The following is a 22,637-nucleotide window of genomic DNA, read 5'->3' as shown; positions in this document are numbered from 1 at the left end:
CTTATGTTAGATTTTGTTTGTTAAAAGACGCCATTACTGCTATTTATATATATTTTTTTGTTATAAATTCTCCTTGATTTATATGAATAGTTTGCACAACATATGATTTTTTGTTAAATGTTATCTCTAACGTAAGATTGTACTACTATTACAACAACTTTATTTTTGAATTTTTTAATTAAAATGTGTTCAAATTAAGAAATTTGCATTTATTTCACTGAGATACATAAATTAGTAATAATCAAACTTCTATACAAGTAAATAATTGGGAAATAATCAATAATTTAATCTAATCAAATTAACAAATTAATCGTTACATTAATCGATGCATCGAAAAAATAATCGCTAGATTAATCGATTACAAAAATAATCGTTTTGCCCAGCCCTAGTGGCCGAGTGTGATTTGATGACCAGAAACTGAATTTGAACTCTGTTCTGCATTGTTGTTTAAGTAAACAGTTATTAAATCTGTTTAGCTGTTGTTTCAGGTTTACAGGAAGTGTTGTTTGGTCATTTTTAGGTTGTGTTTTATAAATACATTTTACTATAAAACATTGTGTTTTATGCATTATGGAAATCGGTTTATTCCCAGAAAGAGCTGTAAGGTTTTTATTCTATTTTTCTTTATTTTGCAACAGAAAAGAATTAAAAACCAAATCTGATGATTTTATGTAATTAAACGATTCCAAGTCTGCTCTGAGAGCAGCCCAGTGACGTCTAACCAATTCGCTGTAATTCGTGCAGCTCTGTGTTGATGCTATTCTGCACAAATCTGAAACAAACTCATTAAACTGATCCTCAGTCAACAGAACAAACAGAAGCGTTTTGTTTTTCTCGACTGAGACACAAAAACAAACACCGACATTAAATGGGGATAGTCAGCTTTGCAGCGAGCGCCATGAGGGAAATTTAATTAACACGGCTCTAACCTCCAGGCTGTCTGCACCTCAGCTGAAATCCCCCCCACCCTCCAACCTCCCGGCTCGGCTCGCCGTCTCTGCGTCTGTTCTCCGCTGTCAGAGTCTAAATACCACATATAAATAATGCAAAAGGCTTCAGCATCTGAACCTGCAGCTCAGTATCCTGCTCAGATGAACCACTAACAAAGGCAAGGAAGACAGGCCCCGATAGGAGGAGGCACGCAGACGACGGAAAAAAGATAACTTTTATTTCACCTTCAGAATTCTTAAAAAGGAAGAAATGGGGTGTAGATGTGTGGCAGCTTGCAAATGGATCATTTTACTTTTACAAGCTCCTTTCTTTGCCAGAATCAGAGCTAAATGAGCAGCAACAGCAGCCGTCAAGCTGCAGCCAACAGATTTGGTCTATTTTCTGGAAATAAGGTAATAAACTTGGGTTTAAAGCCTGCTCTGCATATTAGGAGCAAATATTTGGTGCAATATATTCACCAGACAGAGGCGAGCATTAGAAGTATCTGGAAGCAGGGACACTTAACAGTGAGAGGGGCTTTATGGTCCTACAGAATTAACTTGAAATACCAGGTTTGCTGCTAAAATACATTCATAAACTTGAATTTAAAAGCAAAAACATTCAGAACAGAGGTGCAGGTCACCATTTTCTGAGGGAATTACTTAGATTTTCATTTTTCTTCCAAGTATTTTCTGTCTCCCATGCCTGGAGAAACCCAAATGGTTCTAATAAATCTGCATCGTGGTGCTTATTCCTACTTTAATAAGGTCGTTGAAGGCTTTTATAGAGAAACGTATCCCTCAGCAGGTTGTTTCCCTCTAAATAAACCTAAAGAGCAGTAAAACAAGCCAGTGGTTCGGGGTGAATCAGGTCAGAGCTCTGCAAGAGGTCAATGAAAATTTTAAAATGTTCCCAAAGAAAAATTACAGAAATGAAATGGTGATGAGGGGAAAAACTAGCCTGACCAGCCATCCCCATGCTTCCTTAAGGGAACTCTCCCATTCACATAACCCCACCCCCAGAGAATTCTAACCGAGCCAATCAGCTGTGAGCGGCGTACGTCACACACCACAAAGCTCAGTTTCTCATAAACAACAAAGCTGACAACTGAAGCGGAGTTCGCTGCGGATCTTTCCTCCGTTCTGAATTACTTTAAAACCACAACAAATAGAAACACTAAAAGCCTTTCTTCTAAAGAAAGATGTTTGCGCCATCGCCAGATGCCATTTTTCACTACAGCGTCGCTCGGTACAGTCAGCGTTTCCGCCTTTTTTCTGATTGGTTATTTTTGAGCTGGCTAGTCCCGCTCCTCATGTGCCTCTCTGCCTGTGGGTAACCAGACTAGTTCTCTGTGTAGAACAGAGGACGAGGCTAGGGAAAAACATCTGACTGCATCTCACCGAGTTTGTTCCGAGAACCTGCAGGTCCGGTTCTCTGGACTCCAGCAGTTTAGCCACCATTCGCAGGAAACTCTCCACGAAGGGTTTGATGCTCTGAGAGTGGCACGCCATCAGCAGCTGGTCCAGGGCTTCCATGGCTATCACCACATACCTGCACACAGATATGGCTCCACGTTTAAACGTACAGAAACAAGCATAAGGAAATTAACCCACCTGAAAACATTTAGTTTATACAAAAATTATTTTATTCTGTGTTGTAGAAAAGTGAAGCTATGAGAGAAGAGCCTAGTTTACACTTCTCTATCAGTAGGTTTCCTCTCACACCAACACATATCAATGTTTCCCTTTCATACATCTCTGGTGGCGTGTCAGTTGTCCACCGGGACAGCAGGGGGCATAGTCAGCCTACTCCTGCAGTGACGTCTCTGGCTAACGAGTTTATTTTCCTCAGTTTGTAGGTGGGAACACAAGAATCTAAAACGTTATAATCTTGTGTATAATTTGCCATTGTTCCTATTTTGTTAATTAAAGAAAGAAAGATTGTAAACACCAAAAGGATTTGGAATGTGAGATTGTGGAGGAGCACCAGTCAGGGTGGCGCTGATGCTTTTACACAGTGTTGAAAGTGTAGGATCATAGATCTACGCAGAGTGGGCAACCCCGATCCACGAGGGTAAATGGCCTGTGTTTATAAAGCGCCTAGTTCTAAAACCCCCCAAGGTGCTTCACAACACTATCAGTCATTCACCCATTCACACAGCGGCTGGGATGAGCTATGATGTAGCCACAGCTGCCCTGAGATGCACTGACAGAGGCAAGGCAGGTACCACCACCACCAGCAGCCAAGCTGGGTTAAGTGTCTTGCCCAAGAACATAACAGCAGCATTCTCTGTACGGAGACGAGACCGAACCTGCAAACTTCCGATTACTGGACAACCCGCTCAACCTCCTGAGCTACTGCTATTCCAAGGGAAGCATGTTTTAGTTGTTTCCCTATTCCAATACCCTTAATTCAATGATTGAATCACCTGTTCAGCAGCACATCATGCTATGTAGATGCCTTTTAATCACATGCTGTTAAAGCAGGGAAACAATTAAAACATGTTGGATAGCAGCCCTTGAGGACCAGCATGGCCCAGCCCTGATCTAATACATATCAGTAAATATTGGCCCTAGTGGCATTAATATCAGATGCTGACCTAAACTTTATATCGGTGCATCCCTATTATAGATGTGTATACTGATGAAATACTAATGGAGCTAGTTGCTATGACTACAGCAGAACTGTTAGTGATCAACACCTCGTTAACTTATTCAACTCAGGTAAGTTTAAAAAGATGAAATATATGTTAAAACTCTAACTGTTGCAGAGTTATTTTAGGTTTAAACCCCAGAAGCACCGACCCGTAGCGGTGTCGGACCACGTCCCTGCTCAGCTTCTCAGCTAGGTACTCCCCGATGCGGTCCAGCTTCTCCGGAGCAGAGACGGCGTAGAAGGTCAGCTTCTCCATGTCGGACTTGCTGAGGCCATCCTGGGAGAAAAGGAACAATTATCTCGTAAGCCCACTCTAGAGTGTTTCTGATGAACAAGTAAACTGACCTCTGTGTGTGAACAGACTAAACAAACACACATAAATCATTAGAAATCATCGGCCAAGGAACAAAAAAAGCTGTATTAAGTTTTGAGGCTTTGTCAGGTTTAATAACCAGATTTATTAGCGTCTGAAGGACTCAGCCTGGTTCTGGGTTATAATAAACAATCATCATCACTGGCATTGCTTCCATTATTATGGAAATGTAATCATGGAATATGAATAAAAACCAAGATGACCAGTGAAGATGCCCTTCAGCTAAATATTAACCTGCTCAGGTTAACGTGTTTATTAATTTAAACTGTAAATTTAGAAAGTACAGCTGAGGAGATTTAATTAAAATGTTTTGACTTGATGGATATTCTGAGTTTTGAGTTTATTTTTAATATTTTTATCAACTCTGTGGTTCACAAACTCACTTTGGGGTCTTCTGGGAAGATGTTGTCCACCAGTCGTTTGTACCGGGGTCTCAGCGGCCCACAGCAGCCACAAACTCCTGCAGGAGCAACAGAAGAGTTGAACACCATCCTGAGAACCAGACGTGTGTGAAATAAAAGTGGTTTCAGCATCTGGAACTCATGATGACCTGGAGACCAGCCAGACCCACTCTGTATGCAGCAGCAGCAGCGTTAAGGCCTCGCCTATTGACCAGCAGAAATTAGCATTAGCATCCGCAGCCTGTGAGTCAGGCCCACGGCTCCGAGGTGAGAGAGGACATTAGAGGCCACGACCACCATCACCTTCATCATTATCATCATCTTTGTCATTATTATCATCTTTATCATTATCATCATCATCATCATCATCATCATCTTTATCATCACCACCTTTATCACCATCACCTTCATCATTATTATCATCATCTTTATTATCACCACCTTTGTAGTGTCATGAATGTCCTGTTGTTGACCTAAAGGTTATGACCTGCTGCGTCTGCTCGAGCAGAGACATAAAGTCTCTGATACAGGCCTAATCTACATGAGATATTGGCCAAGGTCTTTCATGCACTCTGCTCATCTGAACTGCTTCACCGTTTAGAGATCAAGACGAAGACGAAGAACTCTCTACATAAACACTAAACACATAATCAAACAACTTTATTATTACCAATAATAATGTGAGCCCAATGTTCAATCAATCTGTGAAATGACAATGTTATTACTTGATATTATAATCCTGTGATCAGTAGTATTTTACAAGTAATTATAATCCTGGACATTTGCACTAGACACTAATGACACGTAATGCTAAAGCCACACGACACATTTCCTTTTGTCTGATCCAATCAGAACCTTGGTTTCTGATGCGAGGTGTGGTTTTCTGTGGTGTTTGAATAAACCCTCTTTCGCATGTCAAATTCTGATTCGCCAGTAAACCAAAATATGACAATTATAAAAACTATTCCACGCCACCTTTTCTTTAGTTTAAAGCGTTCTAGAGAAGTCTCGGACAGGCCATCTGGACTTCCTCTTCAGCCAAGAGAACCTCGACAAGCTGGATAAAATCTCTTGCAAGTTAAGGTTGGTTTATGCTTGACGCGTCCGCGAGGTCCGCACGGCTCCGCGCGGAAAAATTGCGTCATTTTAACAACCACGCCCTTCCACCGCATCTCCACACGGCCCAAGATTTCCGCAACGCGCACCTCGGAAAATTTCTAACCACGTGGATGGACGGACGCGGAAAAACATGGCGGACCGGCAAGAACTAGTATGGCAGAGGTTCGTAAATACAGACATTTGTATTATTCAGCTCTCAGAGATCACCGTGATCAACATGTAGTTAATAATTCTTGGAGAGAAATAGCTCGCACTGTCGGAAAAGACGAGGACGCTGTTAAAAATGCTGAAATGCCATGTTGTAAACAGTAATTTCTACTTCTACTATGGTGTAGTGTTGGATGCATACTGTAGAGCTCCATGCTGCCCCGTTCAGTTTGGGAGAATATTGGCTCACCGCAGAGACGAGCCGCACGAACCATAAACACTGCGAGTTGTGAAGCGCGTTCCATCCGCGAGCCGCATCACCGCGCGGAAAGTGAATGCGTCAAGCATAAACCAAGCTTTACACCTAACCGCAACGGTTCCTTCAGAATAAAAGCTGAACCTCATGACCCCTTCAGGGTCTCGCTGATGCCAATGAACCTGTCGTGACCTGGAAGCATTCCAAGACTAGTTTGGTCGGCACCGCTGCTTTTCTACCGGCTTCGGTTCCAAGGAGGGTCCAAGAGGACCTCGACATTCTGGATCTAAACGGAGGCTTCCCCTGGGGTACGTAGACCGACAGATGGCGTTTCATGTGTGTTATAAATCTCCAACTAAAGTTTAGAGCGAAACATCCACTCCCACTCAGAACCAAATGCTTCTCTGGATCCGCTGGTTCTGATAATAACATTCCACACACACACCATCATTCATCTCACGTCTCACTCCACCTTAAGCTGGGCGGACACTGTGCGACTTTTTCACTCGTAGCACTCAGCTTCAGCTCAAACTGTATGACTTCCTCGCCGGGCAGATCTCAAGAGTCATGTGCTCACACTGTACGACCCAGTTCTCGAATGCGACCTGACTGCTCACACTGTACGTCTGGTAGCAACACGTCGGACCTAAAAATATGCTAAAAATAGCAGTTTTTACACAACATGTCAGACTTTTTTTGCCTTGCCTGTTGTCCTTCAGGAGTGCTGCAGGAGGGCACACAGGGATTTATGGAGGTTGGATGAGGAAAACGAAATAAAGAAAGTAAATCTGTGTTTTGTGATCAGTTTAATTTTTTTTTTTTTTTTTTTTTTACCATATCCTGTCTGGCTGTGAAGCAAACAGAATTGATGTCTGAATGCTGGTAACAAGCCTTACAGATTTACTCTCGGGTGGAGCATCAAAGCGTCTGCTTTTAATGTCACGCCTGATACTTAAAACTTTATTGTTATTGTTGTTGAATGTTTTGTAATTCCGACCAGACACAGAGACAGAGGTGAAAGAGAAAGGAAAAGAAAAAAGGTGGGAAGAGAGGGGGTGAAGGGGGGGTTCCACATAAATAAACAATAATGAACAAGAGTCTGCTTCTAGACCTGCAGAAAGAGAAAGAGCAGAAAAAAATGGGACACACAACAATACATCAGGAGCAAGCTATCACTGTGTCAACCTGATGATGAAATATAAAATCAATGTGATCAGTTTAATTTGACATGAACACGACAAACACGCTTTCTTGACAATCTTTGTGAGTAAAAAAACGTGTAGAAATAAAAACGAACAATGTGTGTAATTAGGGAAATAGTAGGCGAGCGGTGTTGATGCAGGATTGCGCATGCGCCGTGAGCGGTTCTGGTACTTTTTGGGTCGCAGCTGTTCGCAGCGCCACTTCAACAGTGCGATACCCTCACGAGGGACGAGCAAAATATCAAACACCCCAGAAGTCCGTGCGAACTCACGATTGCTGATTGGTAGCTGGTCACGTGGTGTTAATCGCCTCTCGTAACACCCTGTACACTACACGACACTCGGCGCAAAACTCGCCCCGATCTTGTGGATTCTCACACAAGTGGAAAATCGGCTCAAAAAAGTGAAAAAAGTCGCACTGTGTACGCCCGGCTTTAGTCCACCAGTACACAGAGTGTTAAAGTTAGTATTGTTTAAATAGTGTAGAAATAAATTTCTTAACTATTTTAAACCTGACTCTTTCCTCGGAGTTAATACGGTGTCAAGTAATCCCTGCAATAAAAAGTTCTGATCTTCTGGTTAAAATATTCAAAGATCCTGTTGTATTTTTTTCAGAACAAGAGTGCATAATTCAACTGAACATATATTCAGCTTGGAGCTTCAGTACAGTGAGGTGAACACAACAAAATAGAGCAGAGTGACACTCATACTCATCTGTCCTCCCATACCCCCTCCCCTCACTCTTGTCCCCCTACATCCTCCTGTTGTGTGAGATGGGCAAATGTCAACATTGTGCTACTTTGACTCTCACTCATCTCTCGAGTTTGACGAACGTGACTCACCAACTTCCACCCGTTCTTGTCCGACGCAAGAACTAAATGCGCCGTTACAGTAACGAAGGATTTGGTGGCAACCGATGTCCACGCATCGCATGTGAGCGCTATATCGGTTGCCTTCTTCATGGACTCCAGAACGCTTGCTTTGGTTTCCTCGTAGAGGTGGGGGACTTCTTTTTCTGCTAAATGTTTTTGGTGAGGAAGTTTATAGCGCGACTCCATGGTGCGCACCACAAACCGAAACCCCCTGTTGTTTACTACTGAATACGGGCGTAGATCCGTCGCGATAAAAGTAGCTATTGCTTTTGTAATGCTCCTCGCCTTCTTTGAGCTCTTCGGTAGTTTGGAGACAGTCTCCAGGATGGAGAAAGAGGTCAAAGAGGTAGTGCCACTCACTAAACAGTCCGGGTGGTGCGCCTTAAGGCTCCGGTTACGTGTTTTTATTTTTTTTAGTACCGGCTTCGCAACAAACTTTGATGTTATGTTTTTTTTTTTTTTTTGTTTTGTTTTGTTTTTTTTTTACCGTGTCCTGTCTGGCTGTGAAGCAAGCAGAATTGATGTCTGAATGCTGGTGACAAGCCTTACAGATTTACTCTCAGGTGGAGCATCAAAGCGTTTGCTTTTAATGTCACGCCTGATACTTAAAACTTTATTGTTACTGTTGTTGAATGCATTGTAATTCCGACCAGACACGGAGACAGAGGTGAAAGAGAAAGGAAAAGAAAAAAGGTGGAAAGAGAGAGAGAGGGGGGGGGGTCCACAAAAATAAACAATGAACAAGAGTCTGCTTCTAGACCTGCAGAAAAAGACAAAAAAAAAGCTAAAGGGAAAAAAAAGGGACACAACAACAATACAACAAGATCTAGCTATCACTGCGTCAACTTGATAAAAAAAAATATAATCAACATTGCTTAACTGAAGAATCACGATAATAAATCACAGTGCATTAAGTGCCCACCCTAGTCTTAAGACCTGTGTTTAACGTGCCCAAACCCATACTTTTGAGAGCACCATGTGAGCACCTGTGTGTGTACACACGCTTGTATATGTAAGGTTTATCTATAGGAGCGTCCAACAGAGAGTGTGAGGGACCACAGATCCGCCCCCCAAAGATGCGCAGGAGACGGGGGGAGCTCCAAGTCCCAGAGATCCAGGCGCTGCCCCAGAACACAGGAACCCCAAGGAGACTGCAACCAGAAAGGCCCCCGCCCCCCTCGAGAGGCACAGAGGATCGCCCCGGGGGGGCCACAACCAGCAGCCGGCAGAGTCCCGGGAGATATCAGCGGCAAGCCCACAGGCCCGCCCGCAGCCTCCCACCCCCTAGCCGCCGAGCCCGGGACCCAGCGACCCGGGACCCAGGGGCGACCACCCCCGCCGGGGACCCAGCAGAGCCCAGGGACCCAGACCCCACCAGACAGCCACCGGGATCTATCAGGCAGATGCCAAAATCTTAAACCCCCAGACCCGGTTGCCACGAACACTCAGGCAGACCATGGCACAACCCCTCACACCAGGTGTGGCAGGGGGAGGGTAGACGAAGATCTATATCATCAAAAGAAGTCCTCTCCTTGCCTTCTCTGAGCTCTTCGGTAGTTTGGAGACAGTCTCCAGGATGGAGAAAGAGGTCAATGAGGTAGTGCCACTCACTAAACAGTCCGGGTGGTGCGCCTTAAGGCTCCGGTTACGTGTTTTTATTTTTTTTTAGTACCGGCTTCGCAACAAACTTTGATGTTATGTTTTTTGAGCATCAACATTCATTAATCAATGCCGAAACAACATGTTAAGCTTTTAGACTCATCGCCACATCGATTAATTGCACCCACCCCAAATCTTTATCATCACTACCTTCATCACCATCACCATCATCATTTATTGATCCCAGAGGGAAATTGATTGCTGTAGTAGCTCAGAATAATAATAATAATCAAGTCATCAAAGAGTTGTTGTATATTACAATGGCTGTTGGCAGGAAGGATCTCCAGTAGCGGTCAGTGTTGCAGCGAAACTGAAGAAGCCTCTGACTGAAGACACTCTTCCATTGTCAGACAGTCTTGTGAAGAGAATACTCAGGGTTGTCCATAATTTTCTTGATTCTCTGGAGAATCCTTCTTTGCATTATCTCCTCCAGTGGTTCCACAGTCGTCCCCAGAACAGAACTAGCCTTTTTTATTAGGCTGTTGAGCCTTTTCAGGTCCCTGCTTCTGATGCTGCTACCCCAACAGACGATGGCTGAAGAGATTACACTCTCAACAACAGACTTGTAGAAGATCTGCAGCATCTTGCTACAGACATTGAAGGACCTAAGCGTCCTCAAGAAGTGCAGTCTGCTGTGTCCCTTCTTGTAAACGGCTTTACTGTTCTTTCTCCAGTCCAGTCTGTTGTCCAGGTGAACTCCAAGGTATTTGTATTCCTCAACCACCTCCACTTCTTCTCCCATGATGGAAACAGAGTTTGACTCCACCCTGTTTCTTCTGAAGTCTAAAATCATCTCCTTTGTTTTGTTCAAGGTCAGATGATTGTTACCACACCATGCCACAAAGCGCTCCATCAGCTTTCTGTACTCAGCTTCCTGTCCATCTCTGATACACCCGACAACTGCAGAGTCATCTGAGTATTTCTGTAGATGACAGGTCTCTGATTTGTACTGGAAGTCTGAGGTGTACAGGGTGAAAATGAATGGTGAGAGTAGAGTCCCCTGTGGTGCTCCAGTGTTACTGATTGCCTGGTTTGATGTGCAGATCTTCAGCCTCACAAACTGTGGTCTGTTTGTCAGGTAGTCTTTAATCCAGGCGATAGTTGAGGCCCCCACCTGTGTCTTCTGGAGTTTCTGGCAAAGTACATCAGACTGGATTGTGTTAAATGCACTGGAGAAATCAAAGAACATGACCCTCACAGTGCTGCCTGCTTTGTCCAGATGAAAGTGGGTTGGTTGAAGCAGCTAGATGATGGGATCTTCAACTCCGACTCCATGGCGATAAGCAAACTGCAGCGGGTCCTGATATGACCTAGTTTGCTTTATTTTGGCGGACCAACAGGAGTCTCTCCAGGACCTTCATGATGTGGGATGTCAGGGCGACCGGTCTGTAGTTGTCATTGACTGATGGGTGAGTTTTCTTTGGAACTGGAACAAGGCAGGATGTCTTCCACAGGACTGGAACCTTCTCCTGGGCCAGGCCGAGGTTGAAGAGGTGCTGCAGAATCCCACAAAGCTGCTCTGCACAGGCCTTCAGTATTCTGGGGCTGACACATCAGTCATTTTCCACCATGGTTGCAACGTAATGCTCATCTATAACCATTTCTAAGTATAAAGACGCTGACATGATAGGCGTTTGCCCAACCGCGCCATGCATTCGTGTTGACACTGAAGACGAAGTCAAAACACCTGGCAGGGACAGCAGATGGGTCGGGCCACTGTGAGGATGGAGGGGGTGCAACTGCTGCTACTTTTATCCTAATTGTTCTGATCCAGATTCCAGGGAAACAGAATTAAAACCAGGCTCATTACAGGTTTGGTGTAAACCCATCAGGTGACTGGGTCAGATACCAGAGAGGGCTGCTGGTTCAGCAACAGGAAGTTGATTTTAAAATCTAACTGCATTCTTCTGTGCTTCCAGGTGGTGTCTGTCAGTTTTCTCAGTGTCTGATTTAGGAATTATCCACCTAAAATGTTTCAAAATGTCACAATCGGGAAAGTTAGCCAAGAACCCCCTCACCTTTCCACGCTGGAGGAGCAGCAGCTCTACACCCAGCTCCTCCCAGATTTCAAAGCTCCTTACCTCATATCAGCACGGGGTGGGTGTGGCCTGAAACAGCTTGTTTTCTTAAAGTGACAGAGCCCTGAAGCAGCTCATTTTGGAAGGTACTGAAACTGTGAAGAATAAAGCTTCATGTGAAAATATTTAGTGTAAAGAACTTCATAAGCATGCTTATATGGATCAGAGGATTATTATAGTAATTCCTCTTTCAGGATCTGATCAGTAATGGACCTCTAGGAGGATTTATGATCTCCATGATGCAGAAATAAACAAAATATTAAAAAACAGTATTATTTATAACACCAAGAACTCACTGAAGCTAGTCTCAGTGTTGAAGTCACGGCCCAGATGTTCCTGCAGCTGTTTGCTCCTCCAGTAGGAGAAAACAAATGACAGCAGATTGGAATTACGTTAAAATCCATTCAGGCTGAAGCATCATGGCTTCAACACTGTAATGGAGGCCATGCATCAGTTTAAGTGTCCAGCGACGGCTCTGCAGAGGGCGGTGTAATCACGGCACGGCAGAACCGAGATCCAGAGATTGTGGAGGGCAAACAAACTGATGAATTACAGCCAAGACAACAAACTCAGCTGGCTGAGAAAAAAGGCAATTATAGGAGATCAGATCCATCATGCAGGAGCCAGATATTAATACAAATGTAAGCCCCTCCATCCCCACCTGCTCTCCGTTAGGATCGTCACCAAAACGGTTTCCTGCATCGTCAGACAGAATAAAACGGTTTTAAACCTGAAAATTAAAGACAGAATTTGTCTCCAATCTTCTTAAAATGTTTTCAGGATTATTTACGTTGCCCTGCCTCCACTCACATGTTTTAATTGATTCCTTTATTTGGAAAGCAAATGGTGGACAAATAAAGTCCCAAAATAACAAATAAATCATCCAATTTTCTGTTTATTATTCTACAAAAACAGTTTAAAATAATAAAATATGCTTCAGCAGTTCTAACTCTATAATTTATCTAAATCTGCATGAATGAAAAGAGATTTCAATAATTAAACCATCATAAAGACTTCCTGAAAACAGAAGAAAATAATAATAAAGGATAAAAATAGAAGATTGGTCGAATTATTCTCTGCTGTTCGTCTCTCCATCGAAACTTTATCCTTAACTCCAGGTTCTACAGGTGAGCAGGTCCAGCGGCTTAAGGCTCAACCCCCCAACCCAACTGGGACCGGGTCGGGGGGTATCATAGTCTTTGTAATAACTCAATAAGTTAATTAGCGAACCTTTAGTGCCCGATAGACGCTGATGCCTGAGGACTAATTTGACTTTCCTACAGACGTGAATCTGATCAAAATCACTTTATAAATGGGCCAAGAGAGAAAGTGAACAACTAGTCCAGCCATCTTTAATTCACGAGGACCAACCGAAAAGGGAAAGCAGAATAATTTAGAGCCTTCTAGTCCTAATCCTAAATTAAACATGAACCAAAACCATCACATTAAATTATCTGTTAAAGTTGGTAAAACTTTCACAACACATTAGATTTCAAATTCAAGCACTTTCAAGGTGAGTTTTCAATGTTTTCTTGCATTTTTGGGTTTAATTAAAGCATAAATGATTATTTATAAAATTTAAAGAACTGGAACATACAACAGGAAAATTCCTGCATTTTCCAGGATTCCAAGCTCCTGTAAAAAATCCTGTCACTAATTCACTGTGACACCAAAAATCCACAATAACCAAACAAACTGGCCAGACTCCACTACCATCGACCCCGTAACCTCCTGTAAATGTGACGAGTAACTGTTAAATGACCTGGATTAGCCCCTCCCTCCCTTTGGATTAACCAGATTTTATAGAGTCAGATCCCAGTTTGAGTCGGACCTACCGAAGGTCAGAAGGCTTCGATCGTTTGAGGCGGGGCTGTAGTTAAATGCTCCATCGGCTTCGGTTCGAGGAACCTGCCGGTATCTCCTCAGGAACGTTGGTAGACACGGCATCCCCAAGACAAGGTGGTTCAGAACCAGGAAGATCCTTCTAGAGATCCTGTCTGAAGGGCTAAGTCCATGCTTCTACCTGACCAGGTGAGACCAACATTCCTCCTGCTGCTTTACACTCTCTTTCTCTACCTTCGCATCATTGTGGCATTTGATTGACAGCTGGTTTAGCCAATCAGCCTCATCCTGAGTCTGTTTACACTCACCTGGGATTGCCCATCTTCCGGACACAAAAGACGAGACTCCGGTTGGTCTGAAGTTGCTCTCAGGTTTCCTTTCTCTGTGTTCACAGGAAAATGTGATCCGATGGAACAGAACCCAGACCCGGGAGAATCCTGGGAGGTGCCACCCAGCCACAGGAAGTCACGGTATTCATGTAATCATGAAAAAACAATGCTGCCAGGCTTGTTTAGGAACATTCCAGAAGAATGGGATGATCCGGAGATGTTTTATTTATGAGGAAAGCTTTAATTTCTAATCACAGGTAGGAGAGGTGGAACAAAAGGATCACGATCACCTCTCAGACTTCTAATCCTTGCCTTTTTGCTGGTGTTTAATGACTTTATAAATATTCAAATGAACATGTTTTTGGACAATTCATCAGTAATAGCTTCAGCATTTAATGTTCCTCCTTTAACGAGTAAATAAATCAGTAGTTGATGAGATTCAGTACCGATTGTGAAAGAGCCTCCATCTTTATTCCAGTTAGGAGAAAACAGTCTCAGTAAAGCTGAGCTCCAGCAGAGCAGTGGGCTTTCATCTACGCCCAGCGTCTGAGGAACATCATCTAGAAGATTAAACGTGGCCCTGGCCCATGCGGATTACTTACCTGTCCTTTGACAAGAACATGAAAGACGAAACAGCATCTCTGTCCACATCGACAGTCAGGAGACAACATTCCTGCTGCGTCCTTGTTTGACTCGAGTTCTTGGGTCAGAGACGTGAGCAGATTGTGAACGTGTCTGAGTGGCTGATGTGGCATGTTCTTAGAAAGGACAACAAAAAGTCCTACTACGGCTCATCTGGGGTTGGTTGAAACATCTGGATGCTTTCTCTCTCCTGGTGTAGCAAAATAAACATGGGTCCCACCATTTATCACAATAAATGACTCATCTCTGCTGAATTACTGTGAGTTATCCAGAAAATTTTCATGGAGTCACAGCTCAAACCCACTGGGATGAACTCTGATTAAGCAGGCCTTTCCATTGTCTGCAGACAGAGCATCTAAATGCCGAAGAGCGGCTCAAGCCGTCTAAAAACGAGGCTTGACTAGGCTTGTTAGGAAAGAAGAAGACCTCGCCTTTGAGAAATAAGGAGAGTTTGTCAAGTGTTACCCATGATTCCCTGCAGCAGGTTTAGAGAAGAACAAACGGCTGATCTCAATGCAGTGGTGGAGGGCTGATGGTTTGGACTGGTTGTTGTTGGACGGGGTGTGTTGTCCCTTAACCAGAACAGGGAGATCGTCCAGAACCAGGACCGAGACCCATAAGGAACCAGATTACTGGGTCATGAAAAGGACCGGCTCAGGTTTAGGGCATTAATGAGAGTTTTAACTCTGATTTATGATCAACAACATGCTGTAGCTGCTACTGAAGATAGTAGATGGTCAGCAGGGACCAGTGAATATGGCAAACGGAGGAAGGGAAATTAGTCAGATGGAATCCTGGGTTCGTGTTTCCTGGAAGAAAGAGGCAGTGCTTGATGCAGGAGCTCTGTTGAGACACTCAGGTGAGATGTGAGGTGTTGATGAACCCATGAGTCCTCATAAAAACCTTTTTAAAGCCCCCAACAACAAACAGGAACCATAACAGAATCAAGGAGGCAGAAATAACCAATTAGCCTCCAAGAAAAAGATGGAAAAAAAAGTCTCGTTACATATTTGTATTGAAACTAATACATATAAAATATAACGTTATCTCCCATGTCACGTGACGTTACTGCCGTGGAAGCTGCAGTCAAGTGATGCAAGTCTGTTCCATTTAACTGTTTTCTTTGACCAAGGAAGGACAGTGTCCTCGCAAGGCAAGGTGCCTTGACATTGCGAAACAACCCTGGGAACGTTGCAGAAGCTTATCAAAACAACGCCACAGGGAATGTGTGTTGTAATCAAAGCCAAAGGACATCTAATAAAATGTAAAAGTGTGTGATTTTTTTTTGGGTGGTGACTTTATTTTTAGCCAGGAAGTGTAGCTTTCATGTAATATCGAACTGTAGGTGATTGAGAGTAGCTGACATACTTTTAGAGCTTACTAGTCTACAGTTAGCAGTATTAGCTCAATGCTAGCATTTAGCCTTCTTTACCTGATATTAGTACAAATGCCGCACTGCAGCTTTAGCGCGGTGCAGATTTGGCAACATCAGGGGCTCACAGCCTGTAACCAGTACTAACGTCACTCTAGCTTTTTTAAAGGAGACCGAATTCTTACACTGAATCCCACAAGATTCACGTTTGAGGCTCTTAATGTGAAGGGTCACAGGATGTTCTGCTGCTGGACTAAAGACCGCACATAAACATCCAGAACCTTCTGTTAGAATAATAAAAACTAAATAACAGTTCAACTCCTGTTTTAGTCACACATAAAAACGGTTCTCTTTTCTAAAAAATAATCTTTCAACCTTTTTTACTTGAAGCAATGCCCAAATTTAAGCTTTCACCATCTTCATCCAAGTTCTGCTGACAGCAGCACAGATTCCTAGATCAGTACTGCTGCACATGGGGTACAACCATTACCGGTTCCAAGAGTTCGACCCTTTCTGCTGGGGTGCTGATGAGCAGGCTCCCCCGCCCCACGCTGAGCACAGCAACCCACCGCCAAGGAACGTCCAGATACTCCAAACTCAGACCCTCCACCACCTCACCCACATCATCCCGCAGGATAATATCAATGGTCCCCCGTCATCGCTGTGATGGAACCAATCAAAGGAGTCCATAGAGATTGATTTGAAGTGGAAGCAGAGGCTATATCAAGTGTAATATCATCTAACAAAAGATTTCTATACTGGTTGATGCAAAGAGTAACTATTTTTCCAATTCAAGAGGATAGTTTTCTTAGTGATGCATATGGCAGTCAGAACCACGTGAGCCAAAGATGTTTCAATCGGGACATCGTCCAGGTTTCCCAGTAAACAAAGAGAGGGGGCGGTTGGGATATGACATTTCAGACACTTTGACAGGTCTTCACACACACTACCCCAAAATTCCTGGACAGGTGGGCAGGACCACAGTGCATGAATGTAATTGTCAGGAATGTTGTTTGTGCAGTGTGTACAGGTGTCAGATGACACAAACCCCATCTTGAACAACCGATGACCTGTATAGTGTACTCTGTGTAGAATTTTGTACTGAATTAATTGTAAATTGGGGTGTCTGTTCATTTTAAAAGTTTTTAAACAAGTTTGGGACCAGAAGTTCTGGTCAAAGCTAACTGATAGATCCACCTCCCATTTTTCAATAGGGATTGCTATTCTATCGTCTATTTTGGACAATGTCTTATATACTTTAGACAGTAGTTTGGGGGGTTGAGATTATAAAAGTCTAATACCCTTGGTGGTGTTTGTAATTCTATTTTATTGAGCTTAAATTTTTGTTTGACTACAGATTTAATTTGGTGATATTCTAAAAAGCTATTCGTATCCATTCCAAATTGGGAGACTATTTGATTAAATGGGATGAAGTCCAATCCTTCATATATGTGTTCCAGGTATAGGATTCCTTTATTTTTCCAGTCCGGAAGGTTCATGATTTTATTATTTTGCAAAATGTCAGGATTATTCCAGATAGGTGTGCGTCTGCATGGTACTAGTGAAGACTCTGTCATTTTAAGATACTCCCACCATGCTGTCAGAGAGGTGCTGATACTAATACTTTTGAAGCTTTCATGTATTCTTATGCTTGAGCTAATAAATGGTAAGTCTGAAAGCTCTATCGTATTGCAAAGTGTCTGTTCTATATCTAACCACGACTCATCTAGTGGGTTATCTTGCAACCATCTTGGTATATATTGCAGCCTGTTGGCTAAGAAATAATAATAAAAGTTGGGTAAATCCAGTCCTCCTCTGTCTTTGGTCTTCTGAAGCGTTTTTGAGCTAATTCGTGGAGGTTTATCCTGCCAAAGGAATTTAGTAATTGAGGAGTCCAGAGATTTAAACCAGTCAGCTGGTGGTTTGTTTGGGATCATTGAAAATAAGTAATTTATTCTGGGTAAGACCATCATTTTAATTGTAGCAACTCTCCCCATGAGTGATATCGGTAAGGATTTCCATTTTGCAAGATCATCTTCCACTTTCCTTAAAAGTGGGATGTAGTTTAGTTTGGTTAGATCTGCTAACTTGGGAGAGACATTAATTCCCAGGTATGTGATATTCCCTGACTCCAATTGTGTATTAAGCAAATTGAAAAAAGAGAAATTAATTGGTAGAACTGTGGATTTTAACCAGTTTATAGAGTAATCTGTAAATGTATGTTCATAGAGTAATCTGTTATTTTACAAATCTAAAAAGAGCAGAACATGAAAGCAGTAAGAAAACTGTAAAACAAAAGGTACAAAAAAAAAAAGGTCTATTTAAAATAAAGCCTCTAAAATTCAGAAATGTTTTAACAAAAACATCCTGATGAAATCTGAAAAACTTCTGACCCTTAATTTGTCAGATGTTTCCAGAACTTCCACAGCGTGACCTCGTGTTGCTTGGAAAACCAGCAGGAATCCGGTTTGGATCACCGACGTGGAACTAACAGCACAACCCCTGAAGGTGGTTCTGGTGAGACCTGGTCCTCACAAACATACAAACTCAGTCAGCTGATCCATAACGTCAGCCCAAGATCTAAGAACCAAACCGGGACATCCATCAAAAACAACGGAGAAGCGGGTGAGACTGTGCATCCATCTCTGGGTAAATTACAGCCACAGTGAAATCAACCGATGAAAGAATGGAGATGGATGGATGGATGAGAGGGAGGAATGAAAGCGAGAGTGAAGATGGATCAGACGACTGTGAAAAAAAAACAGCTGAAATGAAAAGTAGGAAGAAAAGATTTGGGAGATCCGTGGGGAGCAGAGGATGGAGCGGAGGAAGAGAAAGGAGGCCGTTTGGCTGCAGGGAGACAAATGAGCCCAATTTAAGTCACTCCTCCTCCTCCACCCCCTCATGCACCCACAGACAATGACTCTTGAGGGGCCAAAGTCAAACTGATGACAGAACAGACTTTCAGAACCAGACCTGACGAGTTGAAAAACCTACACTTAAATGGATCGGTGGGGGGTCTGACAGGGGGAGGAGGTGAGCCTAAGAGGAGGGAGGAGCGGAAAGGAAAGGGAACAAGGATGTTTCCTTAAAGGGATATTCCACCCAATATTTAAGTTTGTCTGTTGACATATTTCCCAGCGTTAGATAAGAGGGAAATAACTATTTTTAACCAGTCCAGCCATTCTCCTGACCACGCTGGACTCCTTTAGCTTTAGCTAAGCATAAAACACAGTAAGTGAATGAATTCAAGTAGCAAGTCCTTAAAATAACTTAATAGTAGGGATGCACAGATGGATCGGCATTTGATCGTAATCGGCCGATAGCGCCCCTATCGGTTTTGATCGGAATTTTCAAAATAGATCAAAGCAAACCAATCAGGTAGGGTTGTCACGGTAACCAGTGTAGCGCTAAACCCCGGTAAAAAAAAAAAGTTGACAATAATAACCGTCTTGTTTTTAAAAAACTACATTATCTTGGTGGGTTTACCGTGGCTGCGGTGTAGGCGCGGTGACCCTTACCAGCCACCGTATCATCTGCAGAAGTTGCCGGCGGCACATGCACGCTTTGTTAACAACAAAACTTTCTTGAAGCTAAAGCTGAAATAATGGTCAAAGGAGGAGACGGCAGCGCTCAGGAGGACATTTTTTATCCCTCAAAGAAGACAAAGTCGGAAGTACGGGCATATTTTAGATATTTGAAGAATGCCGAGGGACAGTTTATAGAAGACGGATATCCTGTTTGCAGCGCGAGAAGAAAAAGTGTCTGTGAAAGGCAGCAACGCTTCTTATCTCATGACACATCTGCGTGACCATCACCCACAACTCTACAGTCAACGCAAGGCAAGTTAACGTTAGCGTTTTAGCTAAAATGCGTGATCCGAGGATTTGGGTTGAGGGAGAATGCAACGAGTCGCTATATAAAGCAGCCGCAGCGCCGCTACCTGCATATAAACCGTGTCGCGGACACCGCCATGTTGAAATGACGCTATGCATTACGGGGCTCCCAGGGGCAGATAAGAGTTGGTCTCTCTCCGAGAATAATTATGAATTTAACAATGATTACTGCCTGATGACATTTTCCCACATCTGCAAAGCTCACTGGAAGGACACAAACCGAGGACAATATTTTCCTGATATAGGGTTTATTACTCAAGTAAGGGTAAAAAAAGTATCTGATTAGAAGGCTACTTGAGTACTGAGTATCATCTGATCTAATATTTTTAAATGATGACATCAAACAGACATAAAATACGAAGTTATGGGCAAATATTGGTATTTTAAAGACTAAGGGGGAAAAATGTAAACAAATAAACAACATAATTACAAAATAACACATTTTAGGCAAAATTTAGACACAAACTGAGGACAATATTTCCTGACATACAGGGTTTATTTAATTGTGTGAAAATGTAGCACGTTTAAAAAAAATACCGCGATAATACCGAAAACCGTGGTAATTTTGGTCACAATAACCGTGAGGTTAAATTTTCACACCGTGACAACCCTAATACAGACCATTTTAGATTAGGTTACATTTCCTTTATTCCCAGATTATGTAGTTTGTAGCACTCATTATAATGTTGTAGAAAATTTCTGGCCAATCCACGTGATCGGTACCGGTGATCGGTATCGGTGATCAGCATTCTTTGATATCGGTATCGGTGATCGGCAGCAAAAAACCTGATCGGTGCATCCCTACTTAATAGTGATCCCAATTCTGCGTGGTGACCTAAATAATCAGACTGACAGTCCTCACTTTTTTAAAAAGCTTACCAGTTGGTTTTAATGGTATGGTGTGAATAATGTTTTAGCTAAGGTTAGAAAAAGATCAGCATTGGTTATGGTTAGGGCATGAGTTAGGCATAATACAGTCACAAAAATTAATGGAAGTCAATGGATGGTCCTCACTATGATAGAAAGACAGACGAGTGAGTGAGTGAGTGAGTGAGTGAGTGAGTGTGTGTGTGTGTGTGTGTGTGTGTGTGTGTGTGTGTGTGTGTGTGTGTGTGTGTGTGTGTGTGTGTGTGTGTGTGTGTGTGTGTGTTTATGTTAGTTCGCTAACAACTTGTGCATCTGATCACAGAAGCAGGTGTCTTTGGGGCTGCCAGGGGAGGCTTACAGCTGTGATTTGTCATAAAGTAGTTCCAAGTCTAAAATGGTGCCTGTGATTCCTTTATGTTACTGATATTTTTTACCTGCAGTCAGTCGGATTATTTAGGTCACCAAGCAGAATTGGGATCACTACTGAGTGATTTTAAGGACTTTTTACTCACAGTGCTAGTTGGATCCATTCACTTACAGTGTTTTATGCTAAGCTAAGGCTAAAAGAGTACCGCTGGGTCAGGAGAATGATTGGGCTGGTTAAAATATATTTTTAATGTTGGGTGGAATATCCCTTTACTACAGGTACAGAGAAGCATCAGGAGCTTTTGAACTTAAATCAGGATATTTTATTATGTCAACCATGAACTGGTTGTTTCACATTTTTTATCCAAAAACACCTGAGTATTATGGGATGTCCGTGTACACCTACACCACCAACTAAACCCATCTCTCCTGGAGAAGATCTGAAGATATATAAACATAATATGAGTAAAAACAGAATATTTCCTCTAAAAACGTGAAACTAAATTATTCATTAATACAAAGAATTATTATTGTTTTTGTCTAAATTCTGTTTGTAAGAATTAACAGAGACAAAGTTTACAGGTAAAGCAGGAAGAACCATTCTAGTCCTGCTGGTCTGGGATGCCTCCTCTCAAACCAAACAGGACATGAGATTATTTATAACCAGACGATTTAATTTCAGCATCGTTTTGCAACTCAAGCATTTCAATAAAGAATATCTAAAACCACTAATGCCACAGGTTTATTTTCTTCTCCTAAACCAATGAAGGTCGTTTCCTCCTCTAAGCTGCGTCTCAGCGAGACGAAGGACAGACGGTGGAATGCTGCAGCAGGAAGTGGTGCTGCGTTCGCTGGCATATGGTTCTGTTTATGCAACACCACGAGAGTTTACTTGTGCTGAAGAAACACATCTGCTGCACGACAACATGAGCAGGAGCAGAGACTCCAGCAGGAGGATTCATGTCTGTACAGAATTCTGGTGGCATACCTAATGTCGGTAACGCGCTACAGAAACGTCGATTTGAAAAGTCTAAAGAACATATTCAGTTTTTAAAAATGATCATTTCTGCCCACAAAAATCATCAAAACACAATAAGGTTAAAGATCCGAGCCCGGCCACTACAGGTTCTTTAGTTATTTTCATTAATAATCCACCGATAAGATCACACAACGTTTCACAAATGCATGAGAAAACCCACAGAAACAAAAATCCTGAATTAAATGAAAAGTCACAAATTAAACTACGTGATTTTTAAAGGAATTAAAAACCTTTAGATAATAGAACCATCGTGTTTTATTAGAGCACATGTTTCTGCTGGGACCGTTGAAGGCGTGACACACACGGAGCCTGATCACTTTAGTGTATTTTTATGAAAATAAAGCGCGTAGCTTTATTCTCGTAACTAAACTCAACAGAGATGACTGATTAGGATTAATGCTCAGACTTTTAACTTTGTCTTTTCTTTTTTGTTGACCTAATTCAATTTTTTTAATCCGATTTTCATATTTACAGTTTTGTGCTGTCTACATGGAGAGCACATTGAATTGTCTGTGTATGAAGTGTGCCTAGCCTTGTCGGTTTTAGGAGCTGTGGCTAATTTGTTGGCATTATTAGCAAATGCTATTATAGG

The 22,637-nt window shown here is 42.5% G+C and overlaps 1 protein-coding gene across 5 annotated transcripts in view; it reads right to left on the bottom strand.

Moving 5' to 3' along the window:
• Window positions 1–22,637, bottom strand: part of efr3a (EFR3 homolog A (S. cerevisiae)) — a 130,754-nt gene that overhangs the window by 87,457 nt on the left and 20,660 nt on the right. For 4 of the 5 annotated variants that reach the window (XM_070541526.1, XM_070541527.1, XM_070541525.1 and 1 more), the window contains 3 exons: window positions 4,342–4,418; window positions 3,735–3,862; window positions 2,331–2,481 (listed from right to left, as the gene is read on the bottom strand). In XM_070541526.1, coding sequence (XP_070397627.1) covers window positions 2,331–2,481; window positions 3,735–3,862; window positions 4,342–4,418 — 356 coding nt within the window. The remainder of the gene's footprint in view (window positions 1–2,330; window positions 2,482–3,734; window positions 3,863–4,341; window positions 4,419–22,637) is intronic. The other variant, XM_070541528.1, reaches the window with a different exon arrangement.

Source organism: Nothobranchius furzeri, chromosome 11 (genome assembly GCF_043380555.1).
Source record: "Nothobranchius furzeri strain GRZ-AD chromosome 11, NfurGRZ-RIMD1, whole genome shotgun sequence".
NCBI classification, from domain to species: domain Eukaryota; kingdom Metazoa; phylum Chordata; class Actinopteri; order Cyprinodontiformes; family Nothobranchiidae; genus Nothobranchius; species Nothobranchius furzeri.
Note: the sequence above shows the minus strand (reverse complement) of the source record. Positions and strands in the feature narration are given on the sequence as shown.